The 23,187-nt window shown below is 38.3% G+C and overlaps 1 protein-coding gene across 1 annotated transcript in view; it reads left to right on the top strand.

The window, feature by feature from the left end:
- The window catches only part of LOC124606542 (myosin-I heavy chain), a 253,040-nt gene that overhangs the window by 100,076 nt on the left and 129,777 nt on the right, over positions 1-23,187 (top strand). The window contains exons 4-6 of the mRNA XM_047138528.1: positions 5,384-5,555; positions 5,983-6,155; positions 14,169-14,328. Coding sequence (XP_046994484.1) covers positions 5,384-5,555; positions 5,983-6,155; positions 14,169-14,328 — 505 coding nt within the window. The remainder of the gene's footprint in view (positions 1-5,383; positions 5,556-5,982; positions 6,156-14,168; positions 14,329-23,187) is intronic.

A 23,187-nucleotide genomic window follows, 5' to 3' on the forward strand; every position in this document is an offset into this window, starting at 1 on the left:
CTATAGATGCTTTACTTAAAAGTTGACAGGTCCGCAATTCCTGTTTAGAAATTTCTGCACATAAGGCAAGATAAATGGCTCACCTATTTGTCAAGTTATCAAGAAGAGTTGAATTTGTAAACCAAAACCAATATGAATACGCTGCCATTTTTACACGTTTTCTAGTTAAACACGGAATTATGGCATCAACATTCGAAACTAGTTCCACAACAGGAAGCTTAAATAAATACAGTGGAAGTGGAAAATGTCACATTCGTTTAATACTATTGGTAGTCATAATGCTTTAATCATCGCCTCCAAAAAATAAAGTTACGTAACTATTTTTTTGTTTTTTTGCATTCCTTTGAAATCCCGCAGGCAAAATACCGTAGCAGATTTCTATTAGAATAGCTTAAACAAAACGGTGCAGTTTATTGATAAAGTGCCGTTGATTGTATTCGGAAGCAGCGGAAATGCTGCAGCTGTGTCAAGTCAATACAAAGGACTACTTTATGCGTCTGGATTGGATTGACATAACGTCAAAGGTGAAACAGGACAGAAATTTAATGGTCTTCCTTTATCTATTTTCTTATAAAAATGGTTCAAAAAATGGCTCTGAGCACTATGGGACTTAACATCTGAGATCATGATTCCCCTAGACCTTAGAACTACTTAAACCTAACTAACCTAAGGACATCACACACATCCATGCCCGAGGCAGGATTCGAACTTGCGACCGTAGCGGTCGTGTGATTTCTGACTGAAGCGCCTAGAACCGCTGGGCCACCGCGGCCGCCTACTTACTTATACGGTGGGTTAACTTAAGCATATTTTACTCTATCAGGAAACGCTCCAATGCAAATATACGAATAACTTACGTCACCAAATACCAAATAACACACTTTAATTATTTTGTCCATTATTATCATAATCACTAGAAATTTTTGATAAAGTTAATTAAACATAACGACTTATTACATCAAGATCGACTAATCATTACAGTATCCACACTACGTGTTTCAGCAAATTTATAGCTATCTTCAGATGTGACAAATCCACTGGATCATCATCATGATATTGAAAAATTCGAGTTACGAACTTTGAACATCATGCAGTGGGTTAAACTAAGTCATGTCGTCACATAGTAAAAAGCATTACCTTGGACATCCGCAGGAAATTGTCCAGGGGGAGATGGAGAAAAAAAGACTCTAAAATTGCCATTTTTCATATAACTTGGTTTGTCAGTTTCGAATCGTGTCATGTTACGAACAACAATGTACCAGAGAATTGATGGTTACACACTCACTTTCAGAAGTGTATGAGAATGCTGTAATGAATAAAACTTCTGCGTTCCTGATTCCAGGAAGGGATAGGGGGACGCGCCAAGCGTCCCTTATTGCCCCCCCCCCCCCCTCCCAAATCTTTCACTTAAGTGTAAATACACACTGTGAATAAATGTTCTCAAAGTGTCTGAGGCGTATTGTCGAATAAAAGTGTCGGTCCAGTGTGATTGTTACGCTATGCAGGACATTTACGTAATTGTTGGTGTCACGTCGTGACGAACGATGACGGGCGACTGTAGGCTTGTTCTACGTTCTCCGCTCTGAGCGCTCTACTGTAAATGTAGCCAATGATAACGTTAAACGTGATCGTAGCGAGTTCTTTTAGTGCATTTTTATTTCAACTGTTGCGAATTGTCATCGCTGATAGTGGTTGTAAGAGACAAATTCTACAAATTAATATTGATATAATTTGCGGAATACACACTTTCTTCAAACGCAAACCACGTGAATCGCGTACCGCCACTGTCGCATGGGACCGGCAACAATGCGAACCCTGTCCGTACCTTGCCCAGCGCGTTCATGTTAAAGCATGTACACACATCAAAAAAAGTTTTGCATCACCCTGTTTCCCAGAACTCCTGAAGATAGATGTTGACTATGGATATTGATTGTTTCCCTTTGACTGTTCAGAGATGTCACTAAGCCCGCCCAAATATGCAAACAACCGTACATGAGCAGCGCCTGTTCGACGGAGGGTGTCCGACAGCCGATCAGTTCAGTCATTCCATCAGGAAGGAGGTACACGGCTCGTGTTGTCTGTAGCTCAACCATGCCTAGACGGTCAATACCGCGGTTCGATCGCGTCCGCATCGTTACTTTGTGCCAAGAAGGGCTCTAAACAAGGGAAGTGTCCAGGCGTCACGGAGTCAACCAAAGCAATGTTGTTCGGATATGTAGGAGATATAGAGAGACAGGAACTATCGGTGACATGTCTCGCTCAGGCCGCCCAAGGGCTACTACGGCAGTGGATGACCGCTACCTAGGGATTATGGCTCGGAGGAACCCTGACAGCAACGTCATCATGATGAATAATGCTTTTTCGTGCAGCACAGGGCGTCGCGTTACGACTCATACTGTACGCAAAACGCTGCGTGATGCACAACTTCTCTCCCGACGTCCATGGCGAGGTCCACCTTTGCAACCACGATACCGTGCAGTGCGATACAGATGGGCCCAGCAACATGCCGAATGGACAGCTCAGGACTGGCGTCACGTTCTCTTCTCCGATGAGTGTCGCATATGCCTTCAACCAGACAATCGTCAGAGACGTGTTTGGAAGCAACTCGGCCAGGCTAAACGCCTTAAAGACGCACTGTCCAGCGAGTGCAGCAAAGTGGAGGCTCCCTGCTATTTTGGGGTGGCATTATGTGGGGCCGACGTACGCCACTGGTGGTCATAGAAGGCGCCGTAACGGCTGTACGATACGTGAATGCCATCCTCCGACCGATAGTGCAACCATATCGGCAGCATATTGGCGAGGCATTCGTCTTCATGGACGGCAATTCGCGCCCCCCGTCATGCACATCTTGTGAATGATTTCCTTCAGGATAACGGCATCGCTCGACTAGAGTGGCCAGCAGGTTCTCCAGAAATGAACCCTATCGAACATGCCTGGAATTAGATTGAAAAGGGGCTGTTATGGACGACGTGACCCACCAACCACTCACTCTGAGGGATCTACGCCGAATCGCCGTTGAGGAGTGGAACAATCTGGACCAGCAGTACTTTGATGAACTTTTGAATAGTATGTCACGACGAATACAGGCGTGCATCAATGCAAGAGGACGTTCTACTGGGTATTAGAGGTACTGGTGTGTACAGCAGTCTGGACCACCACCTCTGAAGGTCTCACTGTATGGTGGTACAACATGCAATGTGTGGTTTTCATGAGCAATAAAAATGTCAGAAATGATGGTTATGTTGATCTCTATTCCAATTTTCTGTAGAGGTTCCGGAACTCACGGAACCGAGGTGATGCAAAACTTTTTTTTTTAATGTGTATATATAGACATGCTGGTAGAAGGCGACAGCATTACACCTATTAGAGTGCTGGAGTGCCCATGTAAAAAATGAAAAATACAGGGAATTTAAAAACTAGAAAGTATGCATACAGTAATTAAACTTTGTGATGATTCCAGACCTTTGTATGAGAAATCACTTTCGAAGATATCCACCACAACTTCGCCTGAAAAGTATTAGGTCGGCCACCACAAAGTCTATAACTTTTAGCAAATATTTATTAGAAAAAACCTTGAAAGCAACGAAATTTCCTTTTAAATAAGACGAGAATCAGTTTTCTAGCATTAATGGTTTCCATTGTAGGATCATATACGATGTTATCATGTGGGATATTATCAACTAGAGCGGAAACCTTGCCAATCTCTTTTCTTGCTAACTGGTAATTTTTAGGGTCTAGGAGGTCCTTCGCAAAAATCTAACTTGTAATCACTCTAATGTTTCATTCTAGGTCTGCAACAATGGTCCCTCAGAAATGGTAAACAATGAAGAATCCTAAAAAAGGGAAAAGCTCTGAAATAAAAAAAAGTCAACCACTGCTATCAACTTTTGGCATGTAGTTAATATAATGTATGACAGTAAATTCATCATGCTGCAAATGTGTAACTGCAGATCTGTGAGGACATAATAATGTGTGTTGCTTTTACTGACTCACTAGTTATTTTTTGGTGTTACAAGATCAAGTTTAATACAGTTTTTGTTTTACAAAACAAGGAGAAAGGATAGTGTGCTGCAACTGGACTCAAAATCCATCCTCTCAAGCATCTCGTGGTTACCTGTCAGCACATATACAAATCAATTGTTCTTTATGGTATCAATATAACAGAGGGAAACATTCCACGTGGGAAAAATTATATATAAAAACAAAGATGAGGTGACTTACCGAACGAAAGCGCTGGCAGGTCGATAGACACACAAACAAACACAAACATACACACAAAATTCAAGCTTTCGCAACAAACTGTTGCCTCATCAGGAAAGAGGGAAGGAGAGGGGAAGACGAAAGGAAGTGGGTTTTAAGGGAGAGGGTAAAGAGTCATTCCAATCCCGGGAGCGGAAAGACTTACCTTAGGGGGAAAAAAGGACAGGTATACACTCGCACTCACGCACATATCCATCCACACATACAGACACAAGCAGACATATTATTGTTCTTTAGATCAACAATAAATAATAACACAAACTGACTTCACTGACAGAAGTTCTCTGACGTTATTTGAATTCTAGATATAGCACCTGAAAAAATGGAAAATTTAAGACAGCATTTAAGCACACAGATAAATTAATTAGTAAGGTAAATAAATATGTTATCATTTATGTGATTAATGACCTAAATTTTTTATGTCTGGACTTCTAGACATGTGTTAGCAGCAACTGCTAGAATCTGAATTAGGCACTTAATAACCAGAACATAATGCTTAACAGTCTTAATTACTGTAAGCAGATGATAACTTAAAAAAACTTTCTTTTATTGAACAGAATATGTCTCATGTATCAGAAAAATGCTTGACACCCTTGTACTTGCAAAAGATTAAAAGAGAATGTGTTTAGTGTCATCGTACAAATACTTTTTCTGTAGCATATCATGGTTTTTTGGTCAAAAGATTTCGAAATGTTGTAAGAAATTGTCAGCAAAACAGTTGTTAAAGTCAGCTCCTTTGTTTGCTACAGACTTTCATTTATGTAATTGAGTGCAGATTCCTCTACATCTGTACTCACCAATTACAAAAGGCACATTATTATAAAATGTATCAATACATGGATGGAGCATCTTTGATAGTCACAGATCTATGGAAGTGGCTTTCTGTCTTCATGGAGAATCTGAACACTTATTTCAAAACCACACTTTTAGCAGAAAGATCTACCTAATATTCTTTTCATATGAAAACAACAAAGCAACTTTTTAAAATCACTTTTAATGTTAGATTATGCCATAAAATTTTATAAGTTAATCAGCCACAAGAAAAACCACAGTTCTTCCTGTGATCTGTGTAGGGACTATACCATGGACTAAGTTAATTTATACATCTCTTTTTATGCTTCAGACTAATGTTGGCCCAATTCTGCTATCAGTGAATCCTTATCATGATGTTGGGAACCCACTGACACTAACAAGCACAAGAGGCATAGCAATGAGCCCAAAGCTCCTAAAAGTTGTTCAGGAGGCAGTCAGGCAGCAATCTGAGACTGGTTACCCTCAGGCTATTATACTCTCAGGTAAGAATATGACGCTTTTCTCAATAGATACAGTTTCGTGTCTTTATTTTAATAAGTTATTGTCACTGTGCAATTTCCATTATCTCAATGTTAAATTAATTCTACAGATGTAACATTTTGAATATTTCTATTGATTGTGAGAACTGGATTGGTCATTATAATATATTTGTAGAAACACATACATTCTTGAAAAAGTTATATGTCATCTTACTTAACAATGCCATATTATATTTTATATTGAAACATACACAATATTAACAGCTTAAATCTGGCAGCAGATATTTCATCATCACTGGAAGCTTCTCCTGGATGCACATATTCTTATTTATAACTTTCCCTTTGTTCTTTTGTTATTTTTTTAGTCTCTCATATACTGCGCCAATTATTAAATTCTCTGATTATTTTTTTCATGTTTTTCATCTTACAGGTACGAGTGGTTCAGGAAAGACATATGCATCCATGTTACTATTACGGCAACTGTTTGATGTCGCAGGAGGAGGTCCAGAGACTGATGCGTTTAAGCATCTGGCTGCAGCTTTCACTGTTATGCGTTCACTCGGCAGTGCAAAAACTGCCACAAACTCAGAATCTAGTCGAATTGTAAGAATTAAATCCATTGTTATTCATAATTTGTATTTATTTGGCTTGATGTGCTAGCTACTAATGACAAATGTATATCTTTTACAATGCAAATTACTTTTGTAATGAGGTGTTTCTGGGCGGACTTGTTCTGAACAACTTTATGATCATGAGATAAAGAGGATACACTCAGTAAATGACCAAATTAGAAACTATAAAGAAATAAATTGTAAATCAGTAATTGAATTACGTATTGATGTGACAGGAAGCAAGGAGAGACTAGGTCAAGGTGAAAAATACTTAAGCAATGGGAAATAGAGTGAAAGGCAGGAGAGGAGCTAGTTCAGGTGAGAAGTCAGATAAGATACTCTGTTTATTTCATACAATTACAGCAAGGAGATCGTCATGGAAGATACTTGCAGAACTGTAGGTTGTGGCAGGTGATAAAATGATGCTTTAAGGAAGCTATGATAAAGTAAAGAGAAGATGGAAAAGAAAAAGTGAGATAAGTAAAAGTGAGGAAAAAGTAAGAGAAGAAAGAGATAACTATATCATAATAATAATTAAAAATGAAGTTATACTTAGAGGTGAGAACAAAAGCAGAAAGAAGTGGAGGCAGATCAGGTTCAGCAACAAAATATGAAGACCACATGTAGCAGTGTTTTATTGCTCCCACCTGTTTCAGTGTCCTTCTGTTGTTTTATTACTTTCTTTACACCCATTTTCATGTTCAGCTCCCACAGTAGAAATAAAATAGTATAGAAATTTGTAAATGAAAGAAACATTGTACATGTAATCCACTGAGTCACAAATATTATGAGTACATTGGCCTCTCACTGCCATGATGCAAGAAAACAATGTAAGAGCACAATATCATTTAACAAACTCATGCTGGATGCCTTTAGATGTACTGTAATACATTGTAATTTTGAAATTCATCGCTGTTTTGTTCAAGGTTTCACAGACATCTTCACTTCTGGTCACTAAAATTGCTGAATTGACAAGCTAGCATGCACCAAACAAATTTGCATGACGTCTACTACATGCTCGGATGTGCAAATGATTAGACATGCAGCCCAACTGCACAAAATGAGTAGGCATAACACTGCTTGTAAGGAAAGATTGTGCAGTGGATTTCTCATTCAGAAATCACTTTTTTATGTTGGTTTTTGTGAGAACATAGTTTCATGCCTCATGTAAGAAGAAATGTCTTCCAACATGTGTCAAGTTTCAACAGCAGCAAGATTGTGCCCCATTTGAGATTCAGGTTTATTGTTCTGCAATACTGCTTCAGTGCTATGCAGCACCTCAATGGATTCATGTGATTAGGTCCTGAGAGGACAAACATATCACTTGTTCAACTGTGCATGATGTACAGGCATGTCACATATGATGAGTTAGGAAACAGATTTATTTGCAGCAGCATAAATATCCACACACACAGTGTGATGATGACTGGATCACCACAACTGTCAGCAGGGGTGACCACTATTACAGTTTCCCTTGATGTGGGAGCAAAAAGAGGCACACGGAAAGTGGCAAAAGACAACACTGGATACAATAGTCACACCATGTTGTCTTTTTAGATGAGCCCCATTTTTGCATACAACACCATAATGGATGTCTTCATGTGTGAGCCTCAGAGAAGAATGAACATGGTCAGATTGCATTTGGCATCATCACATCTGTCCAGCACCTGTTATAATGGTATAATGTGCCATTGGCTACACAACACAATCACCTCTGATTTGCATAGCTGTTAACTTCAACAGCAGCTTTTACATTTGTGGCATATTAAAGTCAATATTTTAAAGATCTCAGTTATGTTATCTGTCAACAAGATAACGCAAGATCACATGTTGCCAGTGCTGTCTTGAACTACCTCAACACAGAGGGTGTTCTACTATTGCCATAGCCAGCTTGTTCTCTAAATTTCACCTAATGTGTTGCAGAGAGACTGCACTCCATCACTCATCAACCCCTGACACCCACATGGAATGATGTGCATAGACCTATATCTGTCATACTATATCAGTTTGACTCTCTGCTCATCTGTGTTACAGCCATTGTTGTTGCCAAAGGTGGTAGCTTTGTGTACTGAATTTTGCACCCTGTATACCTGAAAATCACCTATATTTAACTATTGTAGTCTTCCTATTGTACTGTAAACGCCCAATAAGTAAACAATCTTTATATGCAATTTCTTGCAATTTTAATGCCCACCAATTTACTTTGTAAAGCCCAGAATGATGAATATCCTTGATGTACTACATACGTAATACAGAGCACCATGCTCTACCTTGATTTGGTCTCACTTTGTACGTTCTACTTTTAGCCAACAATTGTGGTAAGAAGTTGGACTGGCATATGATACGATGATGGTTCAAAATCTTTGTCAGGCCATCCAGAGTTAGGTTTCACAAAAACTCTTAAGGCAAATGTTGGACTATGTCCTCTCAAACGGACACAGCTGATTTCCTTCCCCATCAAGCTAGCACTCCATTCCCAATGACCTCATCATCAAGAGCACATTTAATTCCAATCTTCATTCCTTCTCTCATTGTTTATATAATAATACTGATTACAATTCCCCCAGTTGCTAATCAGCCATTCTAATTTTTTATTTTTTTATGATGTATCACTAGTGTCTTTCTGGAGGTGATTCTGTGCTTTAGTCAAATGGATCTATTTAAATTTCACATATAGAGATTTAATAACACCACAAGACCAAAAAGGAGATGGATGGACTAGCATCTGAACTAAATTCGCACCAATATGAGTCAAATGCTCCACCACATTGCTCTAAGTTCCCTTATGGTCTTAGCATAATCAGAGTCCCATATCAGTTGGGGTATGTTTTGTTGGTAGTTAGCACTGTTGAGGTAGTATTTTCACAATCCAGTCAAGTCCACTAACAAATTTCAGTTTCTATGTTTGCGTATGAAATATTCTCATCTTACAGTCCTCGCAGGCAAATGAACATGCTACTTGATTGAGCGTGGTTTTAATGTTCCACACAATTTCCTGTCTGACATCACTTACAATTCACAAACCCCTAACTATGTAATTAAATAGCAAATAAATCTTAACCATGCTGTGCCTAAATAAACAATGAACAGTCTCTCTGTGACATATAGGAAAAACCTTCTTGAAGTTGACTTACCTATACATTATCTGTGATAGTATTTATCTGTGGCCTGGTTGAGGTTCACTGATGATGCTTTTTGGAACTTACTGTATAATTTTAGAATTATCCACTCTTACAGCATTGCTCCTTCCCATACTTTTCCCTTTTTTTGTTAAGATGTAACATTCCTTAGGGAAGATTTCAAAGTTATGAAATGTGGTGTCCTTACCCAAGACACCATCCATACCCTTATCTAATGCTTCACTGTGTTGCTACAGCATTCACAATGTTGCTACAGCAACTATCAAAAACTCCAGTTGCGCCCTTGTGAGCTAATCACTTTATCAGACGCTTATATACATTTGTGCTTTCAGGCATGTGACATCTTCATTTGGTAGTATTCATCACTTACACTTTTTTACTCTGGACAGTGGTATCTCTTCCACCAGCTTAAGTGTATAACTCAATTTCTTTCCCTCTTCCTACTTTCCATCCATATAGAATGAGAGGGCACAGTGGTTAGGACACTCTAGTCCAGTTAACATTAATTGACAGTTGACATCTGTCACTTGCTACTAAAGTGTTGCCATATCAGTTGCCGACTACAGCTGTTTTAGGTGACAGACAAATATGGCATGTACTTCACAAATGATGTTTGTGTTGAGTAGAACAATGTTGGAAGCAGCCACCACGAGATGCTACAGAAATATGAGATGCTCTGTCGATAGCAGATTTTGGGTGACTGATGACTGAACTCTGGCAGATGATGCGTTTTGTAGTCCTGAATTTAAACTCTTGTCCTAAACTAACAACCAGCTCATGATGTGCAGTGTATATGAGGAAACAGCAGTCAGCAGTCTGTGGCAGAACTAAACTCACAATTGCTATGTTTACAGCAATAAAGCTAACCTCTATGGGCAAACCCAACACACAAGAATTTCAGTTTCAGTGCTAAAAACCAAACTGAAATTTCTCACTAGCATTGGTTACTTCAAACTACCCTCACAAACTGCCTATTACGAACTGATGAGCAGTCTGTGGTAGGCACTTGGTTGCAGACTATAGGTGACACTGGCAGATTCCAATGAAAAAAAAAAGAAAACACAGGAAAAAATAAGACCACATGAAAAGATTAATGTGATGACAAACATGATGCAGCAAAGTATTAGAAATAAAAAAAAAATACATTTAAACCAATTAATGGAATAAAAATAATAATCGCATTCTTATTATTAGATTTAGATATAAGAAAAATTCTGCTGCACATCACGAGATTCAAACCTACAATCTTCTACACGTGAGGTTTATACACTAACTGCTGTGCTACACCATTGCACTGTGTTACAATGTTATATTTAAGATTCTAGACCCAGTCAGAATGATGAAGTGCAGCCCTCAAAAATGCAGCTCCATGGAGTGTAGTGCAAAGCTTATGTAACGTAAGGCAGTCTCTGTGATGATAATAACTGTATATGTGACACTGAGTCATTTCTTGTGCGAAACAGTCCAGCAGTGTTTGGTTAGTGCTGTGTGTGAAATGTGTACTCTGCTAGTCCACTACCATCATGAGTATGTGTTTGTGTGTGTGTTTCTGGTGTGGTTATCATGTGTGATGAAACGCAAAATAATAGGCCAGACTCAGGATTCGAGATCTAAACACATTAAGGACAAAAGCCAGACAAGGAACTGGAAGTAAACTGACCAATTGTTGTGACAGTTTGGCAACATCGAGCGGCTCAGGCAGGATGTTGAGTGTTCTGATTGTAGAAAACCAGCTTCAACACATGAAGTGTCAGCTATCAAGTAATTTTAGTCACACTATACACTCATATTCAGTCATTCTTTCATAGTTTCCCAGTGACCCCTAAAAATAATTATTCAGCACTAATATTTGTTGACATTGACTATTTTTACATGTCATTGCCTTCCACCAGCACCCTCACATGTTGGGGAAGCTTGGGTACACAATAATTTTTTCCAGGTATTAAGTCACTGTCTGCCCTGTTTGAATGAATTTTCTTGAGGTATTCCAGAATTATACTAGAGCACATACACTAAAGCATGTACATATACATACATTTTTGTACACATAAATGAACATTCTTGTGTTCTCTGTAATAACTGATTCTTCTTATACATTTATAAACATAATGAACAATGCATAAATGTGAAATTGGATTCACCATTCAACTGTGCTGAGTAACAAGAGGAGGTAGCTCAGAGACAGACACCTTATTTTTAAAAACATACCCAAAAGACAAATCACAATGAACAGTGAGTGTTGTCCTTATTCTATATAACCATGCAGATGTGTTTGGAATTTAATCAAGAAACATAGTGCATGTTTTGTTGACAAAAGTTCTTTCACCAACAAGAGAGCAGAGCCAACAAGAGTGCGTGCGCACACACACACACACACACACACACACACACACACACACACACACACACACACACACACACTACTTTACTGAAAACTGCAACCCTACAAGGGATCACCCTACAAGTTTTTACAAAAGACCATTTGATGGTGCTATTGAGATGTGACATCACTATTGTTTTAAAAATAATTTGCTATCATTAAAACACTGTCAACACAGAAACTGACCAATTAGTTTGTTTACAGTTGGGTTTTAAAGAAACAGTGGTGTGAATAAATGGAAATCACCATCAGAAAACTGTTCAAAATTATTTTACAGTTTTTATCATTGTCGTGCTTCTGTCAGTGATGAATTTCGTGATGGTCAACCAAATTTTTTTCCCCCCCAAAAAACACCAACAGTGTATGCAATATGATCAAGAGGATGTACACACTACTTATTGTGAGACACAGGCATCCTGAGGTGTATCAAAGATTGCAATATATTTGTTTCTTCATCAATATTTAGTTGTGAAAAGACATGTTCTTAATTACTTCCACAAAATTTGATAAACCTCAAAAACAGGTTAATGTCACTGATGCAAGGAAATGCTCAAAAAATGAGCAAACGCAAAGTCTGTTAACAATATCGTATTAAGAGACAACACTTGGATATCTTTGTATGAGGTAGAAACTAAGCAGCATTCATATTTTTGAATGCCCCAAGATGAAGCAAAACCAACAAAACTGGTTCATTTGCAAAGCACTTAAAAAGGAGAAGATTGCTTGTTTCTTTGGTTACACATTGTTTTAGAAAATTGAAGATTACTTATTACTCATTGGTACACAACAATCTGTTTGGCACAAGTCATTGATGAATGTAGAAAAAATAACTGAAAACATCATCTCATTCTTTACTTTGACAACGCCAGCTGTCACACAGGAAATCAAACACTTGATTATTTGATAGACGAAAACAATGATTAATGACTCACTGTCCATATCCACATTAATTATCAACCATGATGTCTTTCTTTTCCCTTATGTCAAACAAAAAAATGTGTAAATAGTTTTTTCATCACCTCAAGAAGATGTGGAATCCTTCCTAAAGTTTGTTTAGTTACACACTTGAGAAGAAAAAATGTTTCTAAAATTGATTTGATCACATTCAAAACTCTATAAATTTAAAGGCAAGTAGCAATAAAACTATTTACAGCAAAAATGTCTTAATGAAATCTTAAAAGGTGGCCCTCGTATTATATATATATATAAAAAAAACAAAGATGATGTGACTTACCATACGAAAGCGCTGGCAGGTCGATAGAAACACAAACAGACACATACATACACACAAAATTCAAGCTTTCGCAACAAACTGTTGCCTCATCAGGAAAGAGGGAAGGAGAGGGAAAGACGAAAGGAAGTGGGTTTTAAGGGAGAGGGTAAGGAGTCATTCCAATCCTGGGAGCGGAAAGACTTACCTTAGGGGGGAAAAAGGATGGGTATACACTGGATGGATATGTGTGTGTGTGTGTGCGCGCGCGCGAGTGTATACTCGTCCTTTTTTTCCCACTAAGGTAAGTCTTTCTGCTCCCGGGATTGGAATGACTCCTTACCCTCTCCCTTAAAACCCACTTCCTTTCGTCTTTCCCTCTCCTCTTTCCTGATGAGGCAACAGTTTGTTGCGAAAGCTTGAATTTTGTGTGTATGTATCTGTCTGTCTGTGTTTCTATCGACCTGCCAGCACTTTCGTATGGTAAGTCACATCATCTTTGTTTTTAAATATATTTTTCCCGCGTGGAATGTTTCCCTCTATACATATATATATATAAAAACAAAGATGATGTGACTTACCAAATGAAAGTGCTGGCAGGTCGACAGACACACAAACAAACACAAACATACACACAAAAAATTGTGTTTGTGTTTGTTTGTGTGTCTGTCGACCTGCCAGCACTTTCATTTGGTAAGTCACATCATCTTTGTTTTTAGATATATTTTTCCTACGTGGAATGTTTCCCTCTATTATATATATATATATATATATATATATATATATATATATATATATATATATATATATATATATATACACACACACACACAAAGATGATGTGACTTACCAAACGAAAGTGCTGGCAGGTTGATAGACACACAAACATACACACAAAATTCAAGCTTTTGCAACCAACGGTTGCTTCGTCAGGAAAGAGGGAAGGAGAGGGAAAGACGAAAGGATGTGGGTTTTAAGGGAGAGGGTAAGAAGTCATCCCAATCCCGGGAGTGGAAAGACTTACCTTAGGGGGAAAAAAGGACAGGTATACACTCGCGCGCGCACACACACACACACACACACACACACACATATCCGTCATTCATGTTGCAAATTACACATTCTGTGATAAATATTGCTGCTTCTCTTCAGTGACTTTCAGCTTTCTAGTTCCACTTTTGTAGGAAAGTTCATGTTTGAACTGTTTCTTTTCTTACAGGTTACTGAATAATATACATACCATCAAACCAAACTTTATGGCTTGTTTCTTTTCAGGGGCACTTCATTGAAGTTCAGGTAACAGATGGGGCCTTGTATCGAACAAAGATCCATTGTTATTTTCTGGATCAAACTAGAGTGATCAGGCCATTGCATAATGAGAAGAACTATCATATTTTTTACCAGATGCTTGCTGGGCTTACCCAAGAAGAAAGAGGTAAGTGAAAGTACATTCATAATTAGAATATATTTTGTGAAGTCCTCTGCTGAGGACAGCCGTTTTTTGTTGCTAGCCAGATTTAGGCATTGGGTCCCTATGAAACAGAAATATGTGAACATCAAGCAAGTGCTTTCTATATATTTGCTCCCAAAGACATACATGTTAGCAGTGCACACTACACCAGCCTGCCATAACTTTGTCTGTCACCTTGTCTCAATTAATTACATACTTTAAGTGTTTGCAACCCTTTAAATGTGTCTGCCTTTAAATATGTCTGCTTGTGTCTGTATATGTGTTGAATGGATATGTGTGTGTGTGTGCGAGTGTATACCTGTCCCTTTTTCCCCCTAAGGTAAGTCTTTCCGCTCCTGGGATTGCAATGACTCCTTACCCTCTCCCTTAAAACCCACATCCTTTCATCTTTCCCTCTCCTTCCCTCTTTCCTGACGAAGCAACCATTGGTTGCGAAAGCCTGAAATTTGGTGTGTGTGTGTGTGTGTGTGTGTGTGTGTGTGTGTGTGTGTGTTTTTATTGTGTCTATCTATCAGCGCTTTCCCGTTTGGTAAGTCATGGAATCTTTGTTTTTAGTATATTTTTCCCATGTGGAATATTTCTTTCTATTTTATTCATATCATTAATTACATACTTTCCTAGACTTGGCAGCATTTGTCGAGAAAGAATAATTCCAGCATTTGTCGAGAAAGAATAATTCTTAGTCCATTCCTCAGCTAGTCGAACAGATTTTCTACTGACTGTTTGCAAGCATAGGTGGCCAAGAACCTCAATTCAGCATTCTGTGGTAGATGAAAATTCAAACATACTGAATGAATGAATATAAAAATTATATCAAATCACACAATACCATGAGGAGTACAAAAAAATCATGTTTATGAAATGTGTAAAACCTGATGTTTAGAAGGAAGCTGACAGTCCACCACCCTTGAGGGAGGGGGAGGGGGGGGGAAGCCAACCCCCCCCCCCCACCCCCACCCCCCACCCCCCCACACACCTAGTTTAAGGTTTCTGACCATTTCATTTTGGCCTTTCCCATTGTCCATCTTTTACACTCGTACATAGCTGTGCTACAAACATATCTTTATGAATATTTTTCTGACCTCAAGATTTATATTTTTAAAATTACTTTGTGACTGGCAGATTGCAGTGGTGGGAGGCAGTATTGCCAGTATGCACCCAGCCATGCTTCATAAGGGCGGTGGTTGGCTCCTACCACTTGACTTGCTGAAATATCTCTTGTGAAGTAATTTTAACTAAAGTATAAAGAATTTTAGAGGGAGTCTTTTGCCTTGTGCAATCCTGACATACTGTCTTTCTTGCATCTCTCTTCTTTATCTACTCAAATTCTAAGACAGCAAAATTCATCCACCTCTTCAGACCTCATACCATGTCGGTAGGTGGTGGTATTGAATGCAACATGCATTATAAAATCCATGAACATCAACTGCTCACTACTGCTCTGTTGTGCAAACTATAGACATCAGCTAGCACATGTTACATTTCATAAAGTCATGCAACTCCATGTCTATTCGCCTTCACTGACTACTGCTATGTCATTATCAAACTGAATCATGCATATTTTGTGCCTGTGACAAACAACCCCCATTCCCCACCCCCACATTCAGATAACCCTTTAATTATCCAGATGTGTCTTGTAAGGTTATGATAGTATGTGTATTGTCTTTTGGAGCTGTGGACCTCTTTGAATTAAGTTAAACCATGTCAGGTCTCACGTGGCATGTGGAGTATTGTGTGATTGTTTTTAGTTAGAAAATTACTCAGAGTGCTTAGTAAATGAGAAGGAGAAAAGCATATGTGTGTATTAATTGTTCATCATCAGAAATACACTGTCCAGTCACATTATTGTCACCACCTGTCAGAAGCCTGAATAACCGCCTTTCGCAGCATGAACCACGGCAAGACATGCAGGGAGAGCGTCAATGAGGACCTGGTTGGTACCAACAGAAATGTGGAGCCATCCCAACTCCAGTGTTAAGAGACAGCTGCACTAGGTTTCTCGATTGAGGATTCATGATGTAAACAGCCCAATGAAGGTGTTCTCAAATTCCAGCCTTTATCACTGATGAACAGCAGTCAGCATGGGTGCATCAACCAGGTGCTTGCTGCGGATGCTGAACGGTCATTGAGGAGGCACTGTTGATAGCCCCTTAGTTTAGTTGGGTGGTCAGTTGCTCCACAGTTGCATGTCTATTCGCCCGTACACATCTCTACAGCTGTCATTCATCCCTGTCATCTATGGCCCGTGATCCATCACAGTTGCCTTGGTGCCAGTTTTGGATAGCACCATTTTGTCGTGGATGGTATACTTTAACCAAGGCAACATGTGAATAGTTTACAAACATAGTCTTTTTGATAATGTTTCTAATCTTGACCCAAAAGCCAATGATCAAGCCCTTTAGGACATCAGATAAATCACTTACTTTCTGTATTATGACAGCTGCACTGTTTTCTGGGTTCCCTCAACACGTTTTATATACCCCTCACTGGTAGTGTTACTACCTGCTGTCTGTGAGTGGTTATTGCACATTGACATCAAACGTACTAGAATTCTGTTTGCTGTCTCACCACATGTGGTCGCTTACTACAAGAGCTGATGCAGATACCGGTTCTTTTCATGTGGGGCTTTCTGACTAATGTCATGTGTGAAGATTCAGCCACTATATATTTAGAGGGCCTGACGGCGGTGAAGTGTATGGTCAAAATCAGTTGCCAATAAACTGATAATGAAATTACAGCTGATGGTAGTGTTGAAAATTGTAATATTGAACACAGGCAGTGATCACATTAATGTAGCTAGACCGTGTACATATTTAGTGAAATTTTGATTTATCTATTGTCTTCTAAAAGTTGTATGGTTCCAGTCTTTAAAGTAGTAGTGAGTGACTCAATATATGAGACTTCAGTTCCTGTTCTTACATACCTGTAGCTTACAAGTGGCAACTAGTGATTAGGACAATCTTTGGTGAAGAAAGATATGGGGTGAGAATAAACTGAAAGCATTATATTAAAACTAAAGAGATCCAGAGACTAACATTATGTGCTGACAAGAGGTGGGAGGGTAGGTGCTGTTGAGCAATGAGTAGGAACCGGCATAACAAACAAACCACATGAAGGATGTGCTAAACGAACTGTGAAGAGAAAAATTGATTAAGTTCATCTGATGAACAACAGAAAAATTTGCAAGAACACTGTTGAGCAGTTTTCAAGATTGCAGAAGACAATATGCTTTATAACCATGGCAGTTCAAGACAACAAGAACTAAATCTTGCAAGAAGCAACATTGTAGGTTTGCCTAGCTTTGCAGCAGTAGAATTATTATGGCTATCAGTTGCATTTTAAAGTGTGAAACAGTGTGTGAAGATTTGAGCTAACTACATGTTATGATATGTTAGAACTGTCTTTCGTATTATTGAATTCAAGTGGTGATTGTGAAGCTTAGAGTATTGAAAATTATCATTATGGCCAAAACAGGAGAAAAGTTAAATGGAATAAATAGGGGCCAGGATGCTAACAAAATGGAACAAATGGACACGTCCAGGGATTCACAACAATTGGACAGTAGCAAAATCAGACTGAAGAAAAATCTTACTTACAGTATGACACCTTGCAATAATCAAGTAAAACAGGAAATGCTTATTAAGAATTACGCTGAAAATACAAAATCAGATAAAGAATTAATAGATCTAATACAGTGATGGATGGTAGAGAAGGATGAATTAGAGGTTCAGTGGATAAAAGAGGAGGAATGGAAGGCATAATAGATGTTGGAGGAGAAGGAGTGGAAGGCATAATAGATAAAGGTGAAGGAAGAATGGGAGACAAAATGGATAAACAAAGCAGAAAAATGAGAGGTGTAATATATAAAACAGAGGAGCTGTACTGGAATGCATAATGCCATCAATGTCAAGAAGACCATAACAGAAAAATATGAGGAATGTGATGAATTCTATAACCACATGGAAACAGTGAGGAATTAAATTGCCAGGAACAATAACAAGACTGAAGCAGCAGTACAGTAATGCTTTAAAAAGAAATAACCCGCAGAGTTGGATAGCATATACAATGATTTCATGACTCGTTTAAGTAACATTGACAGATTTGATTTCAAAGACTCAGACCAATTGTCACATTTTTGGCGAACTTCAAAGGGCACTAGTCCACTGGTTAGGTAGATGAAGGAAAGATCAATTTTGTATCAAAACAGCTAATGAAAGACACAGCTGCGAGGCACGTAAAAAGTTACCTGTATGCATATTTTGAAGCAACATACATGGAAGAATACTTCCCTGAAGAAAAACTGTTTGAAATAAGGCTGATATTAGTAAGCAGACTGAAATACTGGAGAAGGAATAAACCAAGAGTAAAAAAAAGAACAGAATGGGGGAGCAGAACAAGATTCATGACTGCTATAACTGACCTTATCTGGTTATTGACCTTCAGTCACCTCATTTTCTATAATTCTGAATCATGCTACTGTTATTAAAAGGTTGGACTGACATTTGTTAGTGAACACACATGAGACTGTACCGCATAGTTTTCAGTTCGTTCAAATTTATTAAAATACAATTTTAATTTTATGATTATTAGCATTTTAACAACCAGGAGTCTCAATATTTAAACCAGATTGGTAAGCTACACCAATCAGTAATCAATCTCACATGTAACTGGTAGGTGATTAGATCACACATACACTGATGTGGTGCACCTAGGTACTTTTCACACACACACTTCAGACTCAAAGAAAGATATTTACATTTTGGTAATTGGTAGAGATACAAACATTTTTTGCAATTTGTTTACCAGTCACTAATTCAGTGAAGCAGTGCCCTGCAAAAACTATTTACAGATGAATGGAGGGATAAAACTCTAAATTGTATATTATGTTCTTAGTATTAACATAAAAGAGAGCAAAATTAGTTAACACAGAATTATAAAGAGCAAATCAGTAAGTCAGTTTAACAATGGGTCAAATAATGAGAAAATTCACAAAATAAAAACTGAATAATTATGAAGCCAACAACCTTCCTTGTGAAAGTGGGCATTTTTGTAATCAGAAAAATCAGAGCTTTTAAAATCATGCGACTGAATTTTGCAACTAATCATCAGTTAAGACTGGAACATGTTGGAACCCAAAAACTTTAATTAAGAATAATTTCTTAAATGGGACGTTTTTGGAAAAAGGAAGATGTGAAAACAAGACAATGAGGGCCTTAAAACAAGCTATACCATCTGAGCCAGAAACATTTATTAGCTCACTGCCAATTTCAAGTGCCTATGTTTTTTTTAAGAATCCTAAATTACATATATTTCTTTATGGAAAGGGTCCATCTTGCTCTGTTATGTCATCTAAAGGACTAAATGTATTTCACCATGTGGAAAGGAACTGAAGAAAGAAGAAAAGGGCAAACTACAAGCCTTGTTATGGAGTAGTAACAGCCAGAACACAGCAATGGTTGATAAGAACTTTACAGGTGTCCATCAGTTTATTAACCTTAAAAGCAATATCTGCAATGAAAACAGGATGAGGAGTGCAACAATTAGGTAAAAAAAGGACTGTATTTGAGGGAACTGATGCAGCAGAAATGAATCAAATAACAAAGAGTCTGTGTAGGTTCAGAGCAGGGCTGCCCCCACCTCCAAGTCAGTGAGTTGCACTGGTGCCAGACATGAACTCTGTGCAAGTGCAGCACGAATCATCTCATTCCCTATTTTTATGGCTGATGAGACCACCAGACAGGACTTTGTACATGTGTGGGAGGCCCACCATCAGTCATACTGCCAATGCTGGTTGACTTACATGGAAGGATTGATTTTGGTCCATTCACCATTGTTGAGTAAGAAACACCACACTCTGTAGCACAGGTGCATATGTGCACTCACCCTGCCCAATGGACAAGACATGTCATCTTGCAAATAACCAAAGAATAATTTGTGTGTGTGCCCGCGCATGCGTGTGTGTGTGTGAGTGAGTGAGTGAAAGTGAAACATAGAGTGATTTTCAATTGAATCACTGATTGCAGAAACAGCATTAGTCCATGCATGTTGATTTTGAGAAAAATGGAAAAATAAGTTTGTGGGCCTGAGTATTCTATTTTCTTTGACAGCTCTATTTTACTTTGAACGGCTCAGTTTCTGGTGATGTCCAGACACTATTTTCAATGATGTAATGATTAGATTATATAATGATTTAAATATGCAAAGTTTGTGGACATGTGCTGTTTCTGAAATCAATTGGTTGCCAAAAATGTAAGTCTGTGTTATTCAGCAGTTTATTTGTAAACTTATTATGTTCAGTACAAAAATTGTTATTATTAGGCTACATAACAGTTTCTGAAAATCAGCTGTATTATTTCTCATTACCAAAACTCTTATTTTATGTGTACATGACAGATTCTGAACAACAACTTTTAACTACAAATTGCAATCAGGTAAATAGCAACCTTAGTGAAATATTGCTTGTACCCATGTCTATTATTCATTGTCAGGGCCCCTGCTGTCTACTGAAGGCCAGTTGTAGAGAGCTCTGTAAAAGGACAGGTGCTCTTCAGGGATATACGGCTCCAATTTCTTGAGGTCAGCTATTTTCTTCTCACTTAGTGATACACATTTTTCGTCTGCTGCAGCTGTCGGTAAAGTTACTGTTGTTTTTAAATCAAGAAGTAAACGAAAAGTGTGCGTCACCAGGCTTCGAATGTATGGTTTTGCAATGACGTTCCCACTACACTCACTGTTGTATTCAAATTCCATGAATTCTGAAACGGTGAAGGATTGTTTCTCATTCCTTGTGAGCACTTTGCTGTTGATTGTTTCCAAAGACACGGCATTGCGTTTGTAAAATTTAGGCCACTACTGTTCGAAAGCCAGTACAAACTCTGTTGAAACAACTTTAACCTGGTATTTGTTAAAGGTACTTGCACCAACAATAAGTTCTACAAACTGCATGATGCTATAAATCCTATCGACAGCTCGAATTTTCCTCTTAATCACTGCAAAGTCCCTGTCACAGGGTAAGAATGAATGGCCTCTGACCGGGAAATAATGATAAATTCTGAGGAAACGCTGAGATGCTGCAACTGCCATGAGGAACCTGACCATAGTATTATCCTTATTCTGCCCTGGGCAGCCATCTGAAAATATATGCAGGTATTTTATGTTTGGTGGCAACTCGTTCCGTATGTAATCCAGCAGACTTCATCGAGACCCTTCTTTGCTACACCTTCGTGATAAATGTAGAATGTTGCATATCCTGTCTTCAGGTTGTGGATATTGAGTACAGTAACATTAAGTTGCCGAAGGTAGAAAACTTCCTGAACTGGAATGGTAGGAAGGGACAGATTTTGCATAAAATCTGGGGCAATACCTGCAACATCCTCGTGTTTTTGACACAATACTTGTACTTCACGAATACGAGCAGAAAACTTTGCATCCCTGCATTTATGAACCATCATTTGTGCAGCGGCAACCCTCTTAGCCTTTTCATTCAGTGTTTTGTTTCGTAATTTATTTTGAAGCGCTTCACAAGTACCACATGTGTCAACTTGTGGTCGACAAAATGTAAGTGAAAAATGTTCTTTGAATATTTTTAAATAAAATTAGTACTTAATATTACTTGCTTGGGGCTGTCATAATCTGAACTGCTCATGCATGATTTGACATTAAGTTGGCTATTTAAATAATGTTGTTCTCTTGTGCCGTAGTGAGTAATTTTTTGGGGATAGGAATTTATGTGATCAATTATCAAACTTATTTCTGCACCACCGAATTGATTTCCTGATGCATGTTTACCCCTCTGGTCACTAGGCAACTTTCCACAAGCAAGCAGATTGCTTATCCTCCTTACCCTTCGGTTTGTGACACCGTTGACACTTAAGAAAGCTTTCTTGCACACCTCTGATCGTCCAGTGCTGGAATTAATACAATACTGAAAATTGTTGCATCTTGATTTGCAGTTGCCTCCTCCTGGTACTCTTCTTCGCCTTCTGGAAATATTACCTACAGTAATCAGCCCTTGGAGATAAGAATCTTGTACGTCCTTTGATGTCATGTTGTAGAAAAGCGAAAATACTTCATTTCTTTCCTCTTCAGGAATTCTTCCAAAGCAGTTTCTACGACATCTACAAAATTACACAGATATTTCAGTCGCACAATAAATCATTAGTTTACTATTTTACTGATGTATAACCTCCCATATTAGAACATTACTTACTTCCAGTCGACACGAATGCTTTTCTTTGAACTAACTTTCCACTGTAGTTTTTGTACTTTAAACCTTTAATTTGCGACCTTTTTATGATTTCACGCAGATACTCAACATTCTTTACACCTTTTTCCCTCTTTCTACTTTCACCACCATCATGTACACCCATATCTTCCCTTTTCAAAATTGCTGTGCTTCAGAAAGAAAATCCGTGTGAACACAGAGATGATATTACACAACAGGCTAGCCAACGTTGGCTGCAGAAATAGCACTAGTCCTGGACAAGTGTTCTTTCTCCTCTCACTCATAACATCGGGATCTTGTTTGTCCCATTAAGAATGATGGACAAATGTTGTTTCTGCATTCATTCGATAGAGGGAGCACCATAACATGGAAATCAGCTCTTAACACAACTTAACCAAAAAGTGAACAAGTGTTGTTTCTGCAATCAGCGATTCAATTGTTTCATTGATCCTTTTTGTATTTTTTAACAGACTATTAAAATAACAGAGTTAACAGAGACTATGACTTGAATTCATTACAATGTATTTTTGAAGAGATAATACACTGAAGAGCCAAAGAAATTGGTATCACGTAGGGCCCCCACGATCACACAGAAGTGT

Source organism: Schistocerca americana, chromosome 3 (assembly GCF_021461395.2).
Source record: "Schistocerca americana isolate TAMUIC-IGC-003095 chromosome 3, iqSchAmer2.1, whole genome shotgun sequence".
Classification (NCBI taxonomy): domain Eukaryota; kingdom Metazoa; phylum Arthropoda; class Insecta; order Orthoptera; family Acrididae; genus Schistocerca; species Schistocerca americana.